Source organism: Macaca fascicularis, chromosome 13 (assembly GCF_037993035.2).
Source record: "Macaca fascicularis isolate 582-1 chromosome 13, T2T-MFA8v1.1".
NCBI classification, from domain to species: Eukaryota; Metazoa; Chordata; class Mammalia; order Primates; family Cercopithecidae; genus Macaca; species Macaca fascicularis.
The window spans coordinates 60674594-60701003 of NC_088387.1; the positions used below are offsets into that span (position 1 = coordinate 60674594).

The following is a 26410-nucleotide window of genomic DNA, read 5'->3' on the forward strand; positions in this document are numbered from 1 at the left end:
AACTATCTTGTTTGTGTGTATTTTTTTTCTTTTTTGTAGTAGGGAGATCCTTGATCATCAGGATGGTAATGTAGAAGATGATGGGCTTACAGGACTCCTAAGGCTTGCAACAAGTGTAATTAAACACAAACCACCCTTTAAATTTTCAAGGGAAGGACAGGTAAGTATTAAGGTATTCAATGTTTCTATGAAATGTGATTGAAACGTTTTGTTGTTACATTGTGTATTAGTCTGTTTTTTACACTGCTGATAAAGACATACCCCAGACTGGGCAGTTTACAGAAGAAAAGGGTTTAATTCGAGTCAGAGTTCCACGTGGCTGGGGAGGCCTCACAATCATGCCGGTAGGCAAGTCGGAGCAAGTCGCATCTTATGTGGATGAGGACAGGCAAAAAAAGAATGAGAACCAAGTGAAAGGGGTTTCTCCTTATAAACCCATCATACCTCTTGAGACTTATTCACTTACCACAATATGGGGGAAACTGCCATCATGATTCAGTCATCTCCCACCACGTCCCTCCCACAACAATAGGAGTACAGGTGATATAATTCAAGATGAGATTTGAGTGGAGACACGGCCAAACTATATCACATTGTATATGGATATGTTAAAAATTTTAAACATATAGACATAAAAATTGCTGGGACTTAATTACTGGCAAGAAAAGCAAATTTTAAATAAATTGAATTCTGGAAATATAAAACATGGGCTTGTTTTTAGAATGCAAAATCCGATGTTAATTCCTGTGATTGACTGTATATAGAAAGGTAACCTAAGGATGGGCATGGTGACTCATGCCTATAATCCTAGCACTTTGGGTGGCTGAGGTAGGTGGATTGCTTGAAATCAGGAGTTCCGAGACCAGCCAAGGCAACATGGTGAAACCTCATCCCTACAGAAAATACAAAAATTTGCTAGGTGTGGTGGCGCACACCTGTAGTCTCAGCTACTCAAGAGGCTGGGGTGGGAGGATTGCTTGAGCCCAAGAGGTCAAGGCTTCAGTGAGCCGTGATCACACCACTGCACTGTAGCCTAGGTGACAGAAGGAGACCCTGTCTCAAAAAAAAAAAAAAAAAAAGATAACCTATATTTTATTAGTGTGCTTTCTATAGAATTGTATATTTTGAATTACTGTCCTAAACTGTGAATCATATCCTAATACAGTGGAATTAATAAGTAGTCATTATTGGGTACTTGTTTCATATTTTAAAGACCTATGTGACATAAAATCTATCTCTGAATATTGGAAACACTTCATGCCTCTGTACCAACAAATTTCTCATTTTGATTGTCTCTTGATTAAGTAGTTTATCTTATCTTACCATTGGTACATTTGTCCTGGTCATTGAAGGAATTTGTTATGGTCTGGAGAGCTGTTATCTTAAAGTTACTGAATGTGTTAGGAAACAGCAACCAAAGGGATAGAAGATTGTCCTCATAGGCATAGACTAAAGGATTCTTGAGAGCAACTTAAGATTACAGTCTTATCTGTTTGAAATCTTTGCTACTTCCCCTAATGCACAAAACTTCTTGTGCTATTTCTTACAGGGATTTTGCCTTTTCCATTACACTCACTGGAAATGATTTGGTTGATTTACAGTCTTGTTGGTTGAAGTCTTCTCTTGTATATAAACTAGTGTATAACTTTTATCCCCAAATATAAATATATTAATTGGTTTTTCTGATAACGTTGTAAAGCAAAAGTCATTGTTAAGAAAAAGTAATTTTAGATAGTATAAAAAAAGAATATTCCCATTTGGTTTGATTTCCTCTGATGCTGTGGTGATGGCCTTCCAGGACTTTTGATGGATACAGTAAATATGCATGTATAAAATTCATATTTATAGAAATTTTACAGCTTATAAATAGTATTCTGTGATCGGTTTTCACTAAAAAATGAGTACATTAAAAAAGAATGTAGTTTTTAAAATTGACTAAGAGGCAATAATTTAAATCTTTGAATTTATGATGTTATAAAAAACTGTAAAGGCAGCATCTTTGCATACTTGTCCCATTATTTACTCATGAACTCTTTAAAATAGGTTGATTTTAATCCATAGTTTATATCAGGATACAAAAGGATACATAAGTTTACACTTGTAGCCAAACTGTATGAGAATGCCTTTATCAAGCATCTGCAGATTCTTATGTCACTGAGATCTTTGCCAATTTTGATGTTGCTTTAGTTTTATTTCTTTGTTAATTGGTGAGTGAGTTTCTTTCCATTTATTTTTGTACTTGATATTTATTTGTTCAGTTGCTATATGGTTTCTCATTTATTTGTAAAAGTTATTTATTTTGAATATGTCAACCCTTTCTGTCGTATTTGCTGAATATATTTTTTCCAAAGTCTTATTTCTCTTTATTATATTTTTACTTGTCTTCTGTTTATTGATTTATACAAGTTGTTATCCTAGGACAAATTTTTGAGGCTTTAAAAGGTGGATATTATTAGACCCAATTTTGACAGATGATGCAACTGAGGCATAGACAGGTTAAGCGAGTTGTACGTGACTGAGTCACTTACTCTTCACTTGGCTAAGCTTTTAACCATTATGCAATACTGTCTACACATGATAACATATTAAACACACTGTTCTATACTTTGCTGTTTTTGAGCTGTCTTACAGATTTTCAAATTCAGTATATAACAGTTCATTTTTTTCAAAAAAGAAAAAAAAGTGGAGGGGAGGACAGGGTCTCTGTATTGAAGCTGGAGTGCAGTGGCACAATCATAGCTTATTGCAGCCTTGAACTACTGGGTCAAGTGATTCACCTGCCCCAACCTCCCAGGTAGCTAGGACTATAGGCATACGCCACCATGCCCAGCTAATTTATTTATTTATTTTTGTAGAGATGGGGTTTTACTGTGTTGCCCAGGCTGTTCTCAAACTCCTGCCCCTAAGTGATCCTCCTGTCTTGGCCTCCCAATTGTTGGGATTACTGATGTGAACCAATGCACACCGCCATACTTGGCTATTCATTTTGTAAAAGTAACTTCAAAATAATATTGTTATTATTGTTATTATCTTTGAGACAAGGGTCTGGCCCTGTCACCCAGGCTGGACTGCAGTGGCATGATCTCAGCTCACTGCAGCCTCCACCTCCCAGGCTCAAGCAGTCCTCCCACCTCAGCCTCCCGAGCAGCTGGGACTACAGGCGGACACCACCATACCCAGCTAATTTTTAAAAATCTTCTGTAGAGACGGGATTTCGCCATGTTTCCCTGGCTGGCCTCAAACTCCTGGGCTCAAGCAGTCCTTCTGCCTCGGCCTCCTAACGTGCCAGGATTATAGGCATGAGCCACCATGCCTGGCCCAGAATGTTATTTTATCTGCTTATATGTGGCATATATGTAATATATTTAACTAGCTTCCTAATGATAAGCTTTGTCTTAAACTATTTCTAGTGATATTACAGAGATCTTTATTCATTTAACACATAGATTTAGGAAATGGAGGAAGACATTCTAAAAGTTAGAACTGCTAGTTCATGGAGTATACATTTATAGTTTTGGTTATGTTAAAAACCAAAACCAAGTTAACTCTCTATGGAGGCTGAGCCAATTTATGATTGTACCTACAACCCAAGATTAAGTTGCAATTTTCCAACACATCTACCAACATACTATACATTTAGATAATTTCTACCAGTCTGATAGAAGCGAAGAAATTCTCTTGGTTTTATTTTCTATTACTTTTATTAGTTAGGCCGACTTCCCTTCATGTGTTTGAAAGCCATTTGTGTTATCTTTTCTCTGACTACTCAGATACTTTTCCTTTATCCCTATTATGTATGTTATGGTCCTTAACTAATTTGTAGAATATTTTATATTAAGGAAAGTATCTCATTGTAATGTGAATCGCAATATTTTTGTTTTCTGTCTTGACTTCATGGTTTTTGTTATGCTTGTTTCTTATTTATTTATTTATTTGAGACAGAGTCTTGCTCTATCACCTAGGCTGGAATGCAGTGGCATAATCTCAGCTCACCTCAACCTTCACCTCCCAGGTTCAAGCAATTCTCCTGCTTCAGCCTCCCTACTAGCTGGGATTACAGGGGTGCACCACCATGTCTGGCTAGCTTTTATATTTTTAGTGGAGACTGGATTTCACCATTTTGGCCAGTCTGGTCTTGAACGCCTGACCTCAGGTGACCTGCCCGCCTTGGCCTCCCAAAGTGCTGGCATTGCAGGTGTGAACTGCCTCACCTGGCCTGCTTATTTTCTAAGCAGAGTTTTTTTTTTCATGTAGTCAGGTGTATTGATCTTTTATAGCTACTAGATGTGTTACACTTAAACTCCCTGTTTTTTCATGCTTTCATAACTTAATATTTTACATTTAAGTTTTTCTATCAGGAAATTGTTTAGGTGAAAGGAATGAAATGGATAACTTTTTTTTCAGATACATACCCAGTTATCCTAATAACTAACTGATTTATTTTTTTATCTACTGATTACAAATGCTTCCTTTATCAAGTAAACTGCCATATGTATTTCTGGACTTTCTGTTTCATCTTATTGATGTGTTTGTTCATTCACCAATATCATATTTTAATTATGTAGATTTAAAGTTAATACCCTGTAGAGATGGTCCCTTTGTTTGTTTTTTGAGACAGTGTCTCACTCTGTCACCCAGGCTGGAGTGCAGTGATGCAGTGGCTCACTGTAATCTCTGCCTCCCAGGTTCAAGTGATTCTCCTGCCTCAGCCTCCTGAGTAGCTGGGACTACAGGCACCCTGCCACCACGCCCAACTAACTTTTGTATCTTTGATAGAGAAGGGTTTCACCATGTTGGTCAAGCTGGTCTTAAACTCCTGACCTCAGGTGATCTGCCTGCCTCAGCCTCCCAAAGTGCTGGGATTACAAGCGTGAGCCACTACACCTGACCGAGGTAGTCCATTTTTATTATTATTTCTTTTCAGCATTTTCCTGGCTGTTTGTTTTTCCACATAAACTTTAGAATCGGTTCATCTAGTTCTTTTGAAAAATAAAATTGTGTTACTTTTTTCGTTGAGATTGTATTATATTTCCAGATTGATGCATAATTAACTTTATGATACTGAATTTGCCTATAGAAGAGTAGGATTTGTTGTATTTATACAAAACCAATCATTTTGTTTTTTATTTTAAAGATTTTTTTCCTACAGAATTCAGGTTTTAAGTGTTTCTTAGTAAGTTTATTCCTAGGAGTTTTGTCCTTTTTGTTGATACATTGATATGGAATCATTGCTTATGTTTTTTAACTTGTCATTTATGTATAGTAAGAATTTGTGTATGCATTTGTTGCAGGCTATCTGAATTTGACTTATTGTTGGTAGACTGTTTTCAGTTATCTTTAGCTGTTAGTGTTGTCTTTGGTTATTCATTTGTTTTTGGTTTATTATGTGCAAGTAATTCTTGTGTTTCTATTATTTTCCCCAAGCAGACTCATGTCACAATCATCTGCAAGTAATTCTATTACTTCCTCTTTTACAAGTTTAACTCTTTCCATTTCTTCATCAAATTTTTTTCTCAAACATTCAGAATAATGTCAAGTTAGTTGTTTTTAGCATTCTTTATTGAGAAGGTCTTCATGTACATGTAGTCAGATTATAATTTCCCCTTGGTTTCAGTGTTAAGGGAAAACTTTAGAAGCTTTCATACAGGAAAGATGTGATCTGAATTAACATTTTAAAGGGTTTACTCGTACTCCAGTTGGAAAATTCATCTATGGGCAAACTCAAAGGGCAAATGTATGAGTCAAGGGATCCAGTTAGGAAGTTTTTCAGTGGTTCCACAGAGGGACAGTGGTGAAAAGTGCTTTGACTTGGAATATTTATTGAAGGTAGAGCTCACAGGTCACAGATTTGGATAGATTTGTTGGGTTTGAGAAAAGTTAATAAAGAATGACTCCTAAATTTTAAGCCTGAGAAGCTAAGGGAATGATAATGCCAATTATTAAGAAAAGGAAAACTCAGAAATGGGAGAGGATAATGGCCGGTAAAATCAAGAGTTCTGTTTTGGAAATGTTAAATATGAAATGTCAATTAGATATCTGAGTGGATATTTGGTTTTGTTGTAGTATTAAGGAAAACATGCCTTAACTCCAAGGTATTTAAAATTTCTCTTACTTTAATGATTTTTACTTTTTTCCTTAAGTATTTTTAAAAATTATTTCTAGAATTTACTTTCATGCAGGATTTGGTAAACTTTTTTTTATAAAGAGCCTTATGATAAATATTTTACACTTTACAGCTGTATAATAATCTGTCATCAGCAACACTACCACTATCACTACTACTGCTTCCTCCTCCTCCCCCTTTTTCCCCTCCTTTCTCCTCTTTCTTCTTTTTTTTTTTTTTTTTTTTTGAGACGGAGTCTCGCTCTGTCACCCAGGCTGGAGTGCAGTGGCCGGATCTCAGCTCACTGCAAGCTCCGCCTCCCGGGTTTACGCCATTCTCCGGCCTCAGCCTCCCGAGTAGCTGGGACTACAGGCGCCTGCCACCTCGCCCGGCTAGTTTTTTGTATTTCTTAATAGAGACGGGGTTTCACCGTGTTAGCCAGGATGGTCTCGATCTCCTGACCTCGTGATCCGCCCGTCTCGGCCTCCCAAAGTGCTGGGATTACAGGCTTGAGCCACCGCGCCCGGCCTCTCCTCTTTCTTCTTTCTTTTACCTTTCCAGTGGTGCTAATCTTTATTTTCCCTTTTTTTCTCCTCCTTCCTTCCTTTTTCTTCTTTTTCCTCCTTTTCCATTCCTCCTTTCTTTTCCTTTTAAAGTATGAGTATCATTCTTATCTCTAATGCCTTGCATAGTGTCTAAAAACTATGTTGAGCAAATGGATGATTGCAACTCAGACCTGATTCTTAGAACTGACAGTCAAACTACATTTGTCTTATGCAAAATTTGCATGTATCCTTACAAATTATGGCTGCTCATGATATTTATACTTCATGGAAATAAATAATAGTTATTAAAAAGAGATATCATCAGAGATTTAGAAGATCAGATTGCATTGACGTGATTAGGAAAGGCTTTGAAGAAGATACAGCTTTGCCCAGGTTGGAATGCAGTGGTGTGATCTCTGTCCACTGCAACCTCTGCCTCCCAGGTTTAAGCGATTCTCCTGCCTCAGCCTCCCGAGTAGCTGGGATTACAAGCGTTTGTCACCACACCCAGCTAATGTTTTTTTTCTTTTTCTTTTTTTCTTCCTTCCTTTCCTTCCTTTCCTTCCTTTCCTTCCCTTCCTTCCCTTCCTTTCTTGTAGAGGCGGGTTTTCACCATGTTGGCCATGCTGGTCCCGAATTCCTGACCTCAGGTGATCCCCCTCTGCCTTGGCCTCCCAGTGTGCTGAGATTACAGGCATGAGCCACCGCGCCTGGCCAGATACAGCTTTTTTAATGGGTATCTTTTGTAGAAAAGTAAGGGGAACATTTAAGTCATAGGAAAGAATGTGAGTAAAAATTAAGTCATAGGAAAGCACTGGTTTCATGCAGAAAATTGGTTGGTTCAGCTTAGCCTGTGTTTTAGGAAGTATAGAAACTAGGTGGCCATCTATTATGGGCATAGGAAATTATTTTTATGTATAAAACAAAAGCATTGTCTTAGTCTGTTCAGGCTGCTGTGATAAAATACTGTAAACTGGGCCAGGCGCAGTGGCTCACGTCTGTAATCCTAGCACTTTGGGAGGCCAAGGCAGCTGGATTGCTTGAGCTCAGGAGTTTGAGACCAGCCTGGCCAATGTGGTGAAACCCCGTCTCTACTAAAAATACAAAAATTAGCTGGGCATGGTGGTGCATACCTGTAATCACAGCTACTCGGGAGGCTGAGGCATGAGAATCCCTTGAACCAGGGAGGTGGAGGCTGCAGTGAGCCAAGATTGTGCCACTGCACTCCAGACTGGCAACAGAGCAAGACTATCTCAAAAATAAATAAAATAAAATATTGTATACTGGGCAGCTTATAATGACAGAAGTTTACTTTTCACAATTCTGGAGGCTGGGAGTAGTACAAGATCAAAACTCTGGCAGCTTCACGGTGTCTTGTGAAGGCCTACATTTTGATTCATAGATGGCAACTTCTCGTGGAGCCCTTAGATGATGGGAGGGGTAGGAGGTCTCTCTAGTGCTTCTTTCATAAGGGCAGAGTCCTCATGACTTAATAACCTTCCAAAGGCCCCGCCTTCTAATACCATCACATTGGTGGTTAGGTTTCAACATACAGATTTCAGAGTGGCAAAAACTTTTAGACCATGGCAATTACTTTTGTAATTTTTGGCTGGGAAGGGATGGGATGAAGAGAGATTTGCTAATGAATATAAAGATACACTTGGAGTAATAAATTCTAGTGCTCAGTAGCACAGTAGGATGACTATTGTTAAAAATTTTTTGTGTGTATTTCAAAATAGCTAAAAGGGAGGATTTGAAATGTTCCCAATAAAAGAAATGATAAATGCTTGAAATGATGGGTATTCCAAATACCCTGATTTGGTCATTACACATTGTATTTATGTGTCAAAATATCATGTATTCCATTAATATATATAATTATTTTGTATCAATAGATAAATGTAAAAACAGGAGCCTTTGAAGGGTTTGATCAAATGTCAAGGATGTGCATTAACAAAATAAATATGGTAATGGATTGAGAGCCAGCAGAGTGCACAAGTCTTTAAACTTTTGTTGTTTACATATTTCTTAAAGAATGTTGGAAAACCTAGGTGTCTCCTAGGCAGATTTTTTAAATTTGTAAATTTTTGAGTTTTAAGTATTTGTAAACAAAATATATTCGGGAAATTATTGAAATTGATGTTTTTAAAGACAAAATTATGGTCGTCTTTTAGATTAATGAAATGTAAGTGCTGTAGCAACTTTTATTCATCTCTCTTAAAATGTATAAACTCTCAGCCATAATCTCAGCACTTCGTGAGGTTGAGGCAAGAGGATTGCTTGAGCCCAGGAGTTGGAGACCAGCCTGGGCAACCTGGTGAAACCCCATCTCTATAAAATAAATAAATAAATAAGCAAGCCAGGTGTGGTGAGCATCTGTAGTTCAAGCTACTCAGGAGGCTGAGTTGGGAGGATTGACTGAGCCTGGGAGATCGAGGCTGCAGTGAACCATGATCCCACCACTGTATTCTATCTAGCCTGGGTGATGGAGTGAGACCCTGTCTCCAAACTCCTTTCTGAAATTTTACTTAGCTGAATTTTTTCTTAATTCCTCCACAGTATTTCCACTTGACTCCCCCACAGAATGTAATTGTAATGTATTTATTAGTGTATTTGAACATCTTTTATTATTTGCATATCATACTTCTCTACAACAAAATAATGTTAATAAAAATTTTTCCTGTGTACATGATATTGTCTTAAATTTCTTCTATAGTTATTACATTTATTAGGACATGGCAATCAAAGGAGCATAAATATACTTTGTTTTGCCAAACTAGTATGAAACATTAAAAAATGAAATTTTACTGAAAATATGCATTAGTGAGAAGAACGGGCCTTATTAATATAGTTGTAGGTGAATATTAAGCTAGAATGATAGTGTTCATTAGTTCTTCCTACTTTCTATTTTTATATATGTGAATTCTGAAAAACCTTACATAATGCTTTTAGTGCACATGGAAGTTTTGGATAACTTTTTAAATTGAATTTCTTCTGAATTATAAGTCAGAAATTACACTATGATCTATTGCTGTATTATTCCATTTTGCGGTGTTTTAAGGGAATACCTGATGCTGGGTATAAAAAAAGAGGTTTATTTGTTGAGGCCTCAGGGGTCTTTGACTTATAGTAGAAGGCCTTGAGATAACAGCTGTGTCACATGGTGAGAAAGGGAGGTGGGAGGTGCCACATTTTTTTTTTTTTTTTTTTTTAAACAAGAGCTCTTGCATGAACTCAAAGAGTGAGATCTCTCCCATTCCTGTGTGGTAGGAACCAAGCTCTTCAGGGATACACCCTGATGATCCAAATACCTCTCACTACACCTCACCTCCAACATTGGGGAGCACATTTCACCATTAGATGTGGTGAAATGGGATTACAGATGTGAGCCACTGCACCCAGCCCAGTTTACAGTATTTTATCACAGCAGCCTAAACAGACTAAGACAATAATTCTTTTTTTTTTTTTTTTTTTTTTTGAGACGGAGTCTCGCTGTGTCGCCCAGGCTGGAGTGCAGTGGCTGGATCTCAGCTCACTGCAAGCTCCGCCTCCCGGGTTCACGCCATTCTCCTGCCTCAGCTTCCCGAGCAGCTGGGACTACAGGCCCCCGCCACCTCGCCCGGCTTGTTTTTTGTATTTTTTAGTAGAGACGGGGTTTCACCGTGTTAGCCAGGATGGTCTCGATCTCCTGACCTCGTGATCCGCCCATCTCGGCCTCCCAAAGTGCTGGGATTACAGGCTTGAGCCACCGCGCCTGGCGACAATAATTCTTTTATTGGACAAATACCCAAACCATATCAGTCACCAAAAACTACTTTTAGTATTCTCTCAGGTCATAGTTTGAGTAGGTTCTTATTTCTGTGAAGTATAAAGTCGTATAAAAATAAGCCCTTTGCCAGGCGCAGTGACTCACACCTGTAATCCCAGCACTTTGGGAGGCCGAGGCGGGCGAATTACGAGGTCAGGAGTTCAAGACCAGCCTGGCCAACATGGTGAAACCCCATCTCTACTAAAAATACAAAAAATTGGCCAGGCGTGGTGGCTCATGCCTGTGGGAGGCCGAGGCAGGCAGATCACGAGGTCAGGAGGTCGGGTCTTGGCTAACATGGCGAAACCAGGTATCTACTAAAAATACAAAAAATTAGCCGGCCGTGGTAGCAGTCACCTGTAGTCCCATCTACTCAGGAGGCTGAGGCAGAATGGTGTAAACCTGGGAGGCGGAGCTTGCAGTGAGCTGAGATCCAGCCACTGCACTCCAGCCTGGGCGACACAGCGAGACTCCGTCTCAACAAAACAAAAAATCAGCTGGGTGTAGGTTCAGATGCCTATAATCCCAGCTAGTCAGGGGGCTGAGGCAGGAGAATCGCTCGAACCCAGGAGGCGGAGGTTGCAATGAGCTGAGATTGTGCTACTGCACTCCAGCCCAGGTGACAGAGTGAGATTTTGTCTTTTTTTGTTTTTGTTTTTAAAAAAAAGCTCCTAACCACTTTCCATATTTCCTAGCTAACCTTACTTGTGTTTGCTAAGAACTATGAATTACACATTCTTTAACAATAGTGAGTTGAATGAGGTGAGGTCATTATGGAAAAATATTTCAAAAATTTCTTTTTTTGGTACGTCTTTAAAGAGTTTCCCTGACCCACCCCCAGGTTTGTTGATTCACTGACTCACAGGACTCAGCATATAGTCATATTCATGGCTAAGATTTATTACAGCAAAATGATAAAAAGCAAAATCATGAAAAGAAAAAGGTGTCAAAGTCTGGAGGAACCCAGTTGCAACTTTCTAAGAGTTGTCTTCCATTGGAGTTCCACAAGATGTGCTCAGTGAGCATGACGACGCGTGTGAATTATTGTCTACCAAGAAAGTTCTCTTGAGCCTAGGAGTCCTTGGTTTTATCACAGGGTGGGTCATGTAGTCACATAGTGCCTGTGAAACTGACCAGAGTTGCCCAAATTCCAGACTCCTGAAAGGAAAACAGGTCTTTAGCATAAACCTGTTAGGCACAGTGAGCCACTGTTCTCACTTAGAGAGTTTTATATCAAGGTAGGGAGCTGTTTACCTACCAGTGATGTTTGCAGACTGTAGGCAAAGGCCTGCCTTTCTGTGGGTAGCAAGAGTCTCAGTCTTACTGTGTTATCTCTTTTCTGCATAGTACCCTGGGAAGTTTTATACTCCAGAACAATGTGTCATAGTACTATTTGGGATGTGTGAGGGTGATCACTTGGTAAAATAGCAAAGGACCAATTAGAAAAGAACATGTGGAAAAGATAACCCAGCACCCACTTTCTCAGACTACATTTTGGAAAAAGTACAACAGTACTACCGTACTACCTTTCAACAGTATGAGTAAATTGTTGATTTTGCCACTGTTACTGTTGCTATTATTTATTAGTAGTGAAGTAAGGGAAAAGTTAATGCAGAAGCGCCAGTCAGACTTGTCAAGGGAGTAATGAGGCCTTAAAAACTTTACATCGCTTAATGGAGAAAATAACAACATTGTACGTGAAAAGTCTTAAGAATGAGCTGATTAGGTATCAAAAAGGAGAGAAGAGTAAAGATGTTCGCCACCTTCGTTTTTTCTAAGAAATGAACATAGGGAGGACTTTCAGATGATGGTATATCATGCTGCTATATGCTTTTGAGTAGCTTAATTGTAGCTTGTCATCCTGTTTATATGTTAACTATATTTGGAATGTAATTATTATCTCAGTTTAGATAACTTATGTTTCCCTTTACTCCCCAGGAATTTTTGAGAGATATCTTCAATCTCCTGTTTTTGTTGCCAAGTCTAAAGGACCGACAACAGCCAAAGTGCAAATCACATTCTTCAAGAGCTGCTGCTTACGATTTGTTAGTAGAGATGGTAAAGGGGTCTGTTGAGAACTACAGGCTAATACACAACTGGGTTATGGCACAACACATGCAGTGTAAGCATTCTTCTTTTCCTTTAAGCTTTATACAGTTTGAATTCAGAAATAAGATTTTGAGGGCACTGTTAAACAAAGGAATCTGCTCTTCACACACTTTAACATTATAAATGATTATTGGTAGGGTGTTATTAAAGTTAAAAAGTAAACATTGATGTGAAGGACCTTTTTATATGCATTTTAAATACTTTGGCTTTTTTTGTAAAAGTAATTTGATGCCAAGTAAAATCAAGTTTTAAAAGTCTTGAATTTTTAGAGAATAAATTAGTTTTCATGTGTTTTTTATTTAAAAAGTTATATATAATCTATATATATATTAACGAGGTAACTAATGGAGGTAGAGGCTGTTAATGTAAGCAAAATACATTATGTTTCATAGTTTGGGGGGGATCTTTTCCTCCCTCTTTCTTCAGCAGCCCATGCACCTTATAAATGGGATTACTGGCCTCATGAAGATGTCCGTGCTGAATGTAGATTTGTTGGCCTTACTAACCTTGGAGCTACTTGTTACTTGGCTTCTACTATTCAGCAACTTTATATGATACCTGAGGCAAGACAGGCTGTCTTCACTGCCAAGGTAGAATTTTCCTCACTTTAAAAATCAAAATTATAAACCAGATTTTAATATTTTGTTGATAATTTTTATTTCAGTGTAGTAAATGTTGTTTGAAAAAATAATTTGTGAGTAAATAAGAGTAAATTTGATTACAGTAACTAGCTAATCTGTATTTTACATAGTTTTACATTTTAGTAGATTGCTGGGCACGGTGGCTCAAGCCTGTAATCCCAGCACTTTGGGAGGCTGAGGCGGGCGGATCATGAGGTCAGGAGATCGAGACCATCCTGGCTAACACGGTGAAACCCCATCTCTACTAAAAATACAAAAAATTAGCCGGGCGTGGTGGTGCGCGCCTGTAGTCCCAGCTACTCGGAGGCTGAGGCAGGAGAATGACGCGAACTCAGGAGGCGGAGCTTGCAGTGAGCCGAGATGGTGCCACTGCACTCCATCCTGGGTGACAAAGCGAGACTCCATCTCAAAAAAAAAAAACCAAAAACGTTTTAGTAGATTACTCATAATGCTGTAGTACAATTTAGTTCTCAAAGGAAAACACAGCTATGGAAGATACGTACTCTGTATACAGTGAATATCATGTTGTCAGTAAAAACACATTCACTGGGAGAACATACGAGAATAAACAAAAATAAATAAATACATATTTTTTATTACAGAGAAAATAAGGAAACCCTGAATCCAAGTAGAGAAATATTACCAGAATCACTGAGCTTGTTTCTTTTATATTTATCTCAAAGTGAATCGGATTGTGGACCTAATTTGTTTGTGTAAGCTTTGCTTCATGTTATTTTTATTCACTTTCTAGTTTTCATTCTTTTTTCCCTTGGGATATTTTTGTTTGTTTTTTAAAATAATAAATAGAGATGGGGTCTCTCTGTGTTGACCAGGGTGATCTCCAACTCCTGGCCTCAAGCGATCCTCCCATTTCAACTTCCCAAAGTGCTGGGATTACAGGTGTGAGCCACCATGCCCGGCCAACCATGGGATATTCTTTAGTTTGCCTTTTGTGCTGCTTTTAGGGTTTTTTGATGAACTTCCTTTAAACTTGCTCTCGGATTTTTTTATTTTTATTTTTCTGAGGCAAGCCTCAGTGTCACCCTGACTGGAGTGCAGTGGCGTGAACATAGCTCACTGCAGTGTTGACATCCTGAGCTCAAGTGATCCTTCCACCTCAGCCTCCTGAGTAACTGGGACTATAGGCATATGCCACTATGCCTGGCTAATTTTTTTACTTTTACTTTTTGTAGAGACAGGTTCTCACTGTGTTGCCCAGGCTAGTCTCAAATCCTGGGCTTACTAGATGCTGGGATTATTGGTGTAAAGCTACCAAGCCTGGCCTCATCATGTTATCTTTTGTCTTGGTTTCTTTTTCCCTGTTAAGTATTGCAGTGCTTTATATACTTTCTCTGAATTCTTTGTTATGTTTAAGTTACTCTTTAAAGTCTCCAGTTTATAGTTTACTCAAGTGGTTCTGGGTGTTTTGGCTTTAGTTATTGATTATTTTAAAATCTATTCTGTACATTATGTCTAAAAGTAGTTGAATGATTAGTTCATTTAGCTTATGGAAATATTTCTGAATAAATTTGGTATACCCACCTGCATAGTCTTATAAAAGCAGTTGTTATTAAAGAAGCATGTTTTCAGTGGTTTTCTTTCTAGCTGGCAACTTGGTCATGCTTCTTGGATTTTCTTCTTCATATTGATAACCACCTTTAAAGCTATTAACACTTTTAGGAATTAGTAGAAACAGAAGGAACACTCAGACATGCTGATTATGAGTAGGTCTCATAAATGGTATTTTTAGTTAAAAACTAAATTTACAAGCAAAAACAACCCCATTAAAAAGTGGACAAAGCAGCTTGGCCAGTATGGTGAAATCGTATCTCTACCAAATATACAAAAGTTAGCTGTGCGTGGGGTGCGGTGGCTCACACCTGTTATCCCAGCACTTTGGGAGGCAGAGGTGGGCGGATCACGAAGTTAGGAGATCAAGACCATCCTGGCCAACATGGTGAAACCCCATCTCTACTAAAAATACAAAAAATATAGCTGGGCGTGGTGGTGGATGCCTCTAATCCCAGCTATTTGGGAGGCTGAGGCAGGAGAATCGCTTGAATCCAGGAGGTGGAGGTTGCAGTGGGCCAAGATGGCGCCAATGCATTGCAACCTGGGCGACAGAGTGAGACTTTGTCTCAAAAAAAAAAAAAAAAGAAAGCCCTTTGGCCAGGCACACGCCTGTAATCCCAGCCCCTTGAAAGGCCGAGGCAGGCAGATCACCTGAGGTCAGGAGTTTGAGACCAGCCTGGCCAACATACAAAAATTAGCCAGGCATGATGGCAGGTGACTCAATCCCAGCTACTTGGGAGGCAGAGGCAGAAGAATTGTTTGAACTCGGGAGGCAGAGGTTGCAGTGAGCTGAGATGGAGCCACTGCACTCAAACTTGGGGGACAAGAGGGAGACTTCTCTCAGAAAAAAAAAAAAAAGAAGGCTATGTGTGGTGGCACGTGCCTATAGTCCCAGCTACTCGGGAGGTCGGGCCAGGAGAATCGCTTGATCCCAGGAAGCAGAGGTTGCAGCGAGCCGAGATTGTGCCACTGCATTCCAACCTAGGTCACAGAGCAAGACTATCTATAAAAAGAAAAAAAAAGGAAGTAGACAAAGGACACGAACAGACACTTTTCAAAAGAAGACATACATGCGGCCAATAAGCATATGAGAAAATGCTCAATATTACTAATCATTAGAGAAATACGAAACTAAACTGCAGTGAGATACTATCTCAAACCAGTCAGAATAGCTGTTAATAAAAAGTCAAAAAATAACATGCTGGCAATGTTGCAAAGAAAAGGGAATGCATATACACTGCTGGTGGAAATGTAAATTAGTTTAGCCATTGTTGGAAGCACCTTGGCAATTTCTGAAATAACTTAAAACAATTACTATTCGGCCCAGCTATCCCATTGGGTATATACCCAAAGAAATATAAAACATCCTACCGTAAAGACACATCCACGTGCATGTTTACCACAGCACTGTTCACAATAGCAAAAATGTGGAATCAACCTACATGCCCATCAACAGTGGACTAGGTAATGAAAATGTAGTACATATACAGCACAGAATACTATGCAGCTGTTTAAAAGAATAAGACCATGTCTTTTTGCAACAACATGTATGGAACTGGAGGCCATTATCCTAAGTGAACTAACACAGCAACAGGGAACCAAATACCATATGTTCTCGTTTATAAGTGGGAGCTAAGTGTTGAGTACATATGGACACACGGGAACAATGGACATTGTGTCCTCTTGAGGGTGGAGTATGAGAAGAGGATCAGGATTAAAAAACTACCTATTGGTACTATTATTACCTGGGTGATAGAACAATCTATATACCAAACTCCCGTTACACACGGTTGACCTGTATAACAAACCTGCATATGTACCCCTGAATCTAAAATAAGAGTAAACAGTTAAAAAAAAAATGTAGAGCTATGTACATAGAAAAAAAATTTTTTTTGAGACGAAGTCTTGCTTTGTTGCCCAAGCTAGAGTGCAGTGGCGTGATCTCAGCTCACTGCAACCTCCGCCTCCCGAGTTAAGGCAGTTCTCCTGCCTTAGCCTCCCGAGTAGCTGAAATTACAGGTGCCTGGCTAATTTTTGTATTTTTAGCAGAGACAGGGTTTCACCATCTTGGCCAGGCTGATATCAAACTCCTGACCTCGTGACCCACCTGCCTTGGCCTCTGAAAGTACTGGGATTACAGGTTTTAGCCACCGTGCCCAGTCAAAAATTCTTAACAGAATTTGATATGATTCTGGCAAGTACTCTAGTCAAGTGGGCACTTTATTCTTAAGATGAACGCTTCAGTTATTTCTATTGTTCCCTTTTCTGATGCTCACAGAAAATTTAAAGAAAGCTACATATATTCTAATTGTGGTGAAATACATACAACATAAAATTCATCATTTGAACCATTTATACATATATTCAGTTTGTAGGATTAAATACATTCACATTATTTTGCAGCCATCACCACCATTCCATCTCGAACTTTTTCACCTTCCCCACAGAAACTTGTTAAACACTTAACTCTCCATTCTCCCTCTGAACCCCCCTTGCAACCACTATTCTACTTTCCATCTCTGTGAACTTACCTGTTTCAGGTACCTCATGTAAGTGGAGTCATATAGTATCAGCCCTTTTGTGACTGGCTGTGAGTGGCTTATTTCACTTAAGGTATCTTCAAGGGTTATCCATGCTGTTGTATGTATCAGAAGTTCTTTCCTTTTAAGGCTGAATTATAATTTATTGTATTTATGTACCACATTTTGTGTATTCTTTCACTTGTCAGTGGATACTTGGATTGCTTTCACCTTTTGGCTGTTCTGAATAATGCTATTATGGACATGGGTGTACAAACATGTTTGAGTTTCTGCTTTTACTAGTTTTCGGTGTATACCAGAAGTGGAATTGTTGGATCATATGGGAATTCTGTGTTTAATTTTTTGAAGAATAGTCTTACCTTTTCCACAGGGCTTACACCATTTTACATCACAAGGGTTTAATTTCTCCACATCCTTGCTAACACTTGTCATTTTCTGTTTTAATAATAGCCATCCTCATGGATGTGAACACACTTTTTTAGGTAGTTAATACATATAGATGCAGGCTATGTATTTATTTTAAAATTGCACATTAAGTAAAATTCCCTCATTGTTGCTTAACTTCAATAAATTTAGGCAGCTCTTTCCTTGAGCCAACTCATACTTTATTCTCGAATAATAAAAATATAAATCCAGGTCTTTATTCCTGACCTTTTTTGTATTCTGAATCAATGCTTTGATACATTGGAAAATTTAATTTTGTGTGACTTTTTTCATAATATGGAATATTAAGCCTCTCATATAACAGGAGTACACTGGAGTTATTTTGCCAATTTTGTTGATTCCCTTTATTCAATTCCTGTTGCATTTAATATATAATTTTATAGTAATTACATGCTGAGCAGATCTGTTTTAGTCCATATCTTGACCTCAATTTGATTATAAGCTGCTAAACAGCAGAGCCATATTACTTGCAGTCTTACTTCCATAAAGCCGGCAAAAATAACTAATATTTACTCTTGACATGTGGATGCCTATTACTCCACAAGACTTTCAAAGTTATGAGAGGTAATAATTTGTAATAAGGATAATACCTACTTTATAGATTTATTTTAATACTTGAGGTGAGGTAGGGTATGTCTAGTAAGTACCTTGCATGAATATGGATCTTTCCGATAAGGCTTGGTGTTCAATACTAAGTCTCTAATGTGTGAGTCTAGCCAGATTCCTGAATTTGAGTTATTGATAGTTGAATGTTTAGACAGTTTTCAAACATCCTGGCTGATATTCGTCTTCATTGTGAAGAATATACTGTTCCAGAAAGAGTAACGATATGAATAAATGATGATGGGATGTCATTGGTTAATATTTCAAATGTATTTTTTTTAATGCGTAGGTTTACTTGTGGAAGACAACTTTGATTGCACCTGAAGTGTTTTTCATTCTTGCATTCTTGGAAATCATCAGCATTGTACGAAATAAGTGTTAACCTAGAAAGTGATTTTTAAAAATCTCTCTTAAGTTTCCTTTTATGATTGATAATGATGGCTGTATTTATGTAACAAAGTATTACAATTTTTAATGCTATAATTACTAAAGAATTGAATGTGTCAGTGTTTTTCTTTTATATAGCCAAAAGAATGAAAACAGATACAGTGCACAATTGCAAGACTTTCTTTGCTAGAATGCCTAATTTACTACTATCATGTCTGTGTTTTTAATGGTGTTTTCTCATGATTTTCAGTATTCAGAGGATATGAAGCACAAGACTACTCTTCTGGAGCTTCAGAAAATGTTTACATATTTAATGGTATGTTTAAGAATCATGGAGGCTAGGCCAGGCACTGTGGCTCATGCCTGTAATTATAGCATTTGGGGAGGCCAAGGTGGCTTGAGTTCAAGAGCTTGAGATGAGCCCGGGCAACATGGTGAAACCCCATCTCTACTAAAAAAAAATTACAAAAAATTAGCCAAGCGTGCTGGTGCATGCCTGTAGTTCCAGCTGCTTTGGAGGCTGAAATGGGAGGATCGCTTGAGCCCAGGAGGCAGAGGTTGCAGCAAGCTGAGATCTCACTACTGCACTCGAGTCTAGGTGACACAATGAGACTCTGTTTCAAAAAAAAAAAAACACGGAGGGAAACGAATTAGGTATACCCTGTAACAGAACCTAAAAACATTAAATGGAGCTCGTTTGAACTGGCTTTGTCATAACTATGTACCTTCCTTTTTCTTACTTTTTTTTTCTTTTATTTATTTATTTATTTATTTTTTGAGTCAGAGTCTTGCTCTGTCAACTAGGCTAGAGTGCAGTGGTGTGATCTCAATTCACTGCAGCCCTCCACCTCCCAGGTTCAAGTGATTCTCCTGCCTCAGCCTCCCAAGTAGCTGGGAATACAGGCACACACCACCATGCCCGGCTAAATTTTGTATTTTTAGTAGAGATAGGTTTCACTATGTTGGCCAGGCTGGTCTTGAACTCCTGATCTCAAGTGATCTGTGCCTTGGCCTCCAAAGTGTTGGGATTATAGACGTGAGCCACCATACCCGGGGCTGTATGTCAGTTATGTTATTTGTCATAATAACTTTTAAAAGTTATTTCAGTTGTCTATTCTCTTAATTTGTCCTTTGAAGAATCTGTTGTGTCTCATCCTTTTTCTGTCACAAGGTCTTCCCCTTTTATGCTTGCAGCTTTCTAGCTGATTTATCTTTTTATCCCTTAATTACAATGCCTAAAACTATAAAAATGATCAGTCTTTTAAAAAGATAGTAGATCTTACAATATCATTCCCCTGCTTAAAACTGTTGAGTGCTGCTTCATTAGGAACAGAATGGTATTCAAGCTCATCACCATGGCACACACCCCCTGGGTTTTTTGCCCCTACCCTTCATTCAACCTCCTATCTTATCCCTCTCCATTTGGAGCCCATCACCCTGCTGTTTCATTACTTGTGGGTTTATTTTTGCTGTTGTTTCTTACCTGCATCACTCTTCTCCATTTTCTTCTGATGTTCATTTTTCAAGAGTCAGCTTGGTTTTTACCTCTGTAAGAGACCATCTATTCCACAGATTAACCGGAGGATTCCAAGTCACCATTCCTCTTTGTTGTTTCTACCTCATATATTTGTTACTTTTCTCACCTGTTACATCTTGAGGACAGGGATTGTGTCATACTTTTTTCTGTATTTTTTACTGTGTTTATCTTTTGAGGTAGGGTCTCACTCTGTCACCCAGGCTAGAGTTCAGTGGTGCCATCTCATCTCATGGCAATCTCGACACTTCCCCACCGCCTGTGACCATAGGCATGTACCCCCATGCCTGGCTATCTTTTTTATTTTTTGTAGAGACATGGTCTCACTATGTTCCCCAAGCTGGTGTTGAACTCCTGGCCTCAAGCAATCCGCTCGCCTCACCCTCCCAAAGTACTGGGATTATAGGCATGAGCCACCACCCCTGGCCTTTAGTCTCCTTTTAACAGAGCTAGAAATGCCATTCGAATTGACAAATAGAAAATTGCTGGTTTAAATGACTATTTTAAAAGCTATTAAAGTTCAATCTCTGGGAAAGTTTATTCAGCCTGTGAAGATTTTATATTTTATGCTTTGCAATATAGATGTGAGTGGTTTTTTTCTGTTTGTTCGTTTGTTTGAGATGGAGTCTTGCTCTGTTGCCAGGCTGGAGTGCAGTGGTATGATCTCGGCTCACTGCAACCTCTGCCTCCTGCGTAACTGGGACTACAAGCATGCGTAACCATACCCAGCTAATTTTTGTATTTTTAATAGAGACGAGGTTTGACCATGTTGGCCAGGATGGTCTCAATCTCTTGGCCTCATAATCTGCCTGCTTCAGTCTCCTAAAGTGCTAGGGTTATAGGCATGAGCCACTGCGCCCGGCTATGAGTCATTTGAATCTCAGATTTCTTCCTGTAAATTCCTTGACTTGAAAATACATATATCCTAGGTAATTTAAGAATCTTCTAGCACCAAGACCATTAAACTAAAAATGCTATGAAAATTAGAAAGAAATAGACCATTTTAAAACTAACTTCATAGATTTACTACCTGTTCTTTTGTTTTTGTTATGCGTTCATTGAAGAACCTGTAATTTTCTTATTTTTATCTGACACTTAGAATGTTCCCCTTTCTTTTTCTTTGCAGGAGAGTGAATGCAAAGCATATAATCCTAGACCTTTCTGTAAAACATACACCATGGATAAGCAGCCTCTGAATACTGGGGAACAGAAAGATATGACAGAGTTTTTTACTGATCTGATTACCAAAATCGAAGAAATGTCTCCAGAACTGGTTAGTATCAGAATACTGAAAAGTGTCTTTGAAATTTGAACAAGTTTGCCTGTGTTTTAACTAGTTTCATATTTTTTATTTGTTTTATGTTAAAGAAAAATACTGTCAAAAGTTTATTTGGAGGTGTAATTACAAACAATGTTGTATCCTTGGTAAGTATTATACCTGGTTTTTACTTTTTGGGGCTCTTAATATATTTTCATTTATATTATAATTTGCTAATTTTTACTAATTTTTTTATGTCTGTTGATTAGGATTGTGAACATGTTAGTCAAACTGCTGAAGAGTTTTATACTGTGAGGTGCCAAGTGGCTGATATGAAGAACATTTATGTGAGTAATAATGCACATAATTTTTTTACTTTATGCTTTTAACTATTTGTGTATAGTGGGTTTATGTTTGTCATCTTGATATTTTTAAACTTTTTTCATGTTTTTATGTATTTTCTTCTTACTGTACTATTCAAATAAGAATTAAGGATCAACCATAAAGTTCTTTTTTGCCCAATCAAAATTTAAATTTTTAATTAACCCTTCAAAAAAGTTGCTAAGATTCGTAGAATATCTTAATATGAGGAAAAACAGTATACTAAAATTTAAGAATTTACTTTAAAAAAAAATTTTTTTTGCTGAGCATTCTGCCAAAATTGTAATTGCCACCTTTTGTATATTTGCATGGTATAAACAATCATGTGAAGCTTTTAAATGTGGTCTTATACACAGGAATCTCTTGATGAAGTTACTATAAAAGACACTTTGGAAGGTGATAACATGTATACTTGTTCTCATTGTGGGAAGAAAGTACGAGCCGAAAAAAGGTATGCTTTTTCAAATGATTTTTACTGTTTTCACCATAGATGTGGAACACAAACTAAGGGTAAACTAAGATTAAATTTTTATGGAAATTATATGATTAGGGTAAAATCAGCTGCATGGAGCTCAGTCTCGTGGAGCAACTTTTCATCTAGTTGTTCAGTGAATCACCATTTATTTTGACATATACTGAGCTGTATGAAAGTGGTAATCAGTCAACTTGAAACAGTGTAGATTTTGGGGAGCAGATACATGGACAATAAGTACATTGATCATTTTCATCATTATCTGTATCGAGTCTCAGATGTCTAGCTTTTGTGGCATTTTCTTAGGTAATACAGTGGACCCCTTTATCCTCGGGAAATTTTGCAAGACCCCACAATAGACGTCTGAAATCTCAATTGTACTGAACCCTATATGTACTGCTTTTTGCTGTACATAACATACCTATGATAAAGTTTAAATTACAAATGAAGCTCAGTATTCTTGCCCTTTGGGGCCATTATTAACTCAAATAAGGGTTACTTGAACACAAGCATTGCAATACTATGACAGTCCATGTAATAATTAAGGGAGCTACTAAGTGACCAGTAAGTGGGTAGTGTCTGCAGCATAGATAAGCTGGACAAAGGGATGATTCACATACTAAGCAGGATGGTACAAGATTTTATCGTGATACTCAGAACACCACACCACTTATGAACTGTTTATTTTTGGAATTTTCCGTAGTAGCTAACTAGGGACTTTTGTACTAGCTAGCCTTTCCAAAGTATTTTTTGTTTAGCAAGCATTGTTCTGAGAACTTTAATCCAGTTAATCCTCACAACATTTCTTTGCAATAGATGCAGTTATTATCCCCATTTTACATGTGAAAGCATGGAGTCACAGAATAAAGAAACTTTCCCAATGCTGATTCCTAAGATACAAATAAGCAAATTTTAGGGAGATAATCAAGTTGAATTTGAGTTCTCATTGGGGCATCCAGGTAGAAAGGTCCTGCAGGCAGTTGGCTGTTATGGTTAGAGCTTGATGAGAGGTCTAGAGTAGAGGTAGATTTGAGAGTTAATAACTGTTGAGTTAGAGTGTTAAATAAGTGTTTATACTATAATACATTCAAGCTGGTTCTTCTTTCCAGTGTATTGTTGTTATTTTTGGATACTATATTTTTGGTACATTGATCAAAAATAGTCTTCCTCAGCTTTCGTTTTTAGTAGAATTTCTTGTAAAATAACAATTTAGTGGTCTTCAAATAAAAATTTGAAGCCTTACACATACAGTGGCTCCCATCTGTAATCCCAGCACTCTGGGAGTTCAAGGATGTTCATTTGAGCCCAGGAGGGCAACATAGGGAAACACTGTTGCTACAAAAAATTTTAGAAATTAGCCAGGTGTGGTGACATGCACTTATGGTCTCAGCTACTTGGCAGGCTGAATGGGGAGGATCACTTGAGCCTGGGAGGTAGCTTGTGGTGAACCATGATCGTGCCTTTGCATTGCAGCCTTGGCGATAAATTGAGAACCTGTCTCAAAAAAATAAAAATAAAAATTGCTGTACTTGTTTTACTAATGCATGCCAAACATGCATTAGTTTTCTTTATTAATTATTATTTCATGATTGACGTGTTCCCCAGGCTGGTCTTGATCTCTTGGACTCAAACAATCTGCCCACCTCAGCCTCCAAAAATGCTGGGATTACAGGCATGAAGCCACTGCACCTGGCCAAAAGGCTCTTAAGAGCCATAAAATGGCAAGTTTAGGACAGAGTAGTTGAGTAAACATTTTAATGTTATATTGAAAGACAAATAGAAATTGAATTGAAAAGAGCGTCTTATGCAGTTAGTTTCTAGGAGCAAATGCTGAGAAATAGAAGTGGCCTTGAATGTGCTTAAAATCTAGGATTAGGTCAGCCTGCATTTTTAAGTACTGTATTCACATGGAACAGTAGTGGAAAATAAGATTGGTAACACGATGGCATCAAATTGTTGCCATCCCAGTTTTAGATTTATCTGTGTGATTGAATCCATCAGAATATCTGCCTGAGAAATAATGTAGTTGTTGGAAAAGACTTAAGAGCTAAGCCAACCTAAAAGTACAGAAGACAAAGTGACAGATGAAAGACAAGGAAAGAAAGAAAATCAGGATAAAATGGTAACCCGAAAACTGGGAAGAGAATCTCAAGAAGAAAATAATCAATTAACGTAATTCACAGAGATGAAAGAAAATGACAGCTAAATAAAAGTACTGGGTTTTTCCAGAAGGTAGTTTAGTGATGTGTTTTGTCAGATTATAGGAATAGAAGCAACATTGTCGGGACACATGGAATCAAGCATAAATGATTCATTTTTAAAGTTTGGCAACAGGCCGGGCACGGTGGCTCATGCCTGTAATCCCAGCACTTTGGGAGCCCAAGTCAGGTGGGTTGCCTGAGGTCAGGAGTTCAAGACCAGCCTGGCCAACATGGTGAAACCCTGTCTCTACTAAAAATACAAAAATTAGCTGGTTGTGGTGGCTCACACCTGTAGTCCCAGCTACTTGGGAGGCTGGGGCAGGAGAATCGCTTGAACCTGGGAGGTGGAGGTTGCAGTGAGCCAAGATCATGCCACTGCACTCCAGCCTCGGTGACAGAGCAAGACTATGTCTTTTAAAAAAAAAAAAAAAAAAAAAAGGCAATAAAAACAGCAAGACAGCAAGGAAGATAGTAGCTAGAAAGAGTCTTGGGGCTCAAAGGATTTTTCTAGATGAAAGATACCTGAGCATGTTAGAAGGCAGAGAATAAAAAGTCATTATACAGTAAGACACTGAAGTTGCTTAAGAGGAGGTTTTCTAGGTCAGTATTTATTTGAAAGGGATGGTATTCATTTTTCCAATTTCAAGAGGTGTAGTTGGACAAGTTGTTAGGTGGACATAGTCAAATGAAAGCATAGCTATGCAGGTTGTTACACGAAGAAGACAAACTCATCTGATGAGAGTTTGGTTAGGATAAGAGTTAGGGACAGATATATAATGGAGTCAGTCAAAAGTTAACTGTTGTAGAGCAATATAATAAATGAGTCGCTAAAAGATCATCAAGGGTCTAAGTCAAGTTCTTTGGAGAATCTCTTTCTAATTGGAATAAATGTATTGAATACATCCATCATTCTTGATAACCTCCTTCTTTTGACTGTAAGATTCTGCTGTTTTTCTGAAATACCTGTCACATCTCTCCCAGGTAGTCAGTCATTTTTGTTCTTACCATACTTTTGTATCTCTGTACTAACATAATATTCAACAGAAATGGGCCAATTGAGGAAGTGAACAAAGCGCTTATTATCCTCAGTAGGATCATATTCTGCACTATCTTCAGACCTCTGGTTTTCTCAGTCTATTCATTTTACCTGAGTAATTTATCAATCACCATAATACCAATTTTTCACTGATACGCTACTGACAAAACATTGTAAACTAAGAAAATGACAGTTGAATAAAAGCATTGGGTTTTTCCAGAAGGTAGTTTAGTGATTAGTGATATGTTTTATTTTTGTCATCTTGGTTTAGAATGCTTTTCTGTGCTTATCACTTGTCCTCCAGTCTTTCCGGATCTGCTCATCTCTTTTATTGACACAATGCATGCTTTCACCCCATGCCACAAGCTCATTAGTTATTCTTCAGAATTGTTAGGAAGAAGTTCATACTCTGTCATTACATACATTTGACTCTGTTATACTTCATTTGCCAGTCTCCCAAATAATCTAAAATAGTGAAGTTTTGAATGTTTTATTCCCTCTGCCTGTAACATCTGTCATTCCTTGTTTCCCTAAATTCATACTTTTTTTATTTTTGACTGTGCTCTTGGTTTAAATTCTCTTTTGATTTTTGTATGCAGTGAAAAATTACTCCCTAAAATTCATTTTTTTGTATATCAAAGTTTGTATATTTTTGTTTGTTTAAATTGAACATATTGCTAATTATGATATAGGATTTAGATGATCAGTTGATTTTCTGCTATTGCTGCTGCTGCTGCTGCTGCTATTGTTATTGTAGTAGCAGCAGTTGACACTTA

The 26410-nt window shown here is 38.0% G+C and overlaps 1 protein-coding gene across 13 annotated transcripts in view; it reads left to right on the plus strand.

Moving 5' to 3' along the window:
• The window catches only part of USP34 (ubiquitin specific peptidase 34), a 288078-nt gene that overhangs the window by 193756 nt on the left and 67912 nt on the right, over window positions 1-26410 (plus strand). For 9 of the 13 annotated variants that reach the window (XR_012422341.1, XR_012422342.1, XM_045369231.3 and 6 more), the window contains 8 exons: window positions 40-160; window positions 12395-12578; window positions 12992-13155; window positions 19003-19068; window positions 21413-21559; window positions 21655-21711; window positions 21814-21891; window positions 22282-22376. Coding sequence is in view for 10 of the 13 variants with exons in the window: in XM_045369231.3 (XP_045225166.2) it covers window positions 40-160; window positions 12395-12578; window positions 12992-13155; window positions 19003-19068; window positions 21413-21559; window positions 21655-21711; window positions 21814-21891; window positions 22282-22376 (912 nt within the window). In the remaining 3 variants the exon portion in view is untranslated. The remainder of the gene's footprint in view (window positions 1-39; window positions 161-12394; window positions 12579-12991; window positions 13156-19002; window positions 19069-21412; window positions 21560-21654; window positions 21712-21813; window positions 21892-22281; window positions 22377-26410) is intronic. The other 4 variants (XR_012422343.1, XM_045369232.3, XM_074011692.1 and 1 more) reach the window with 2 other exon arrangements.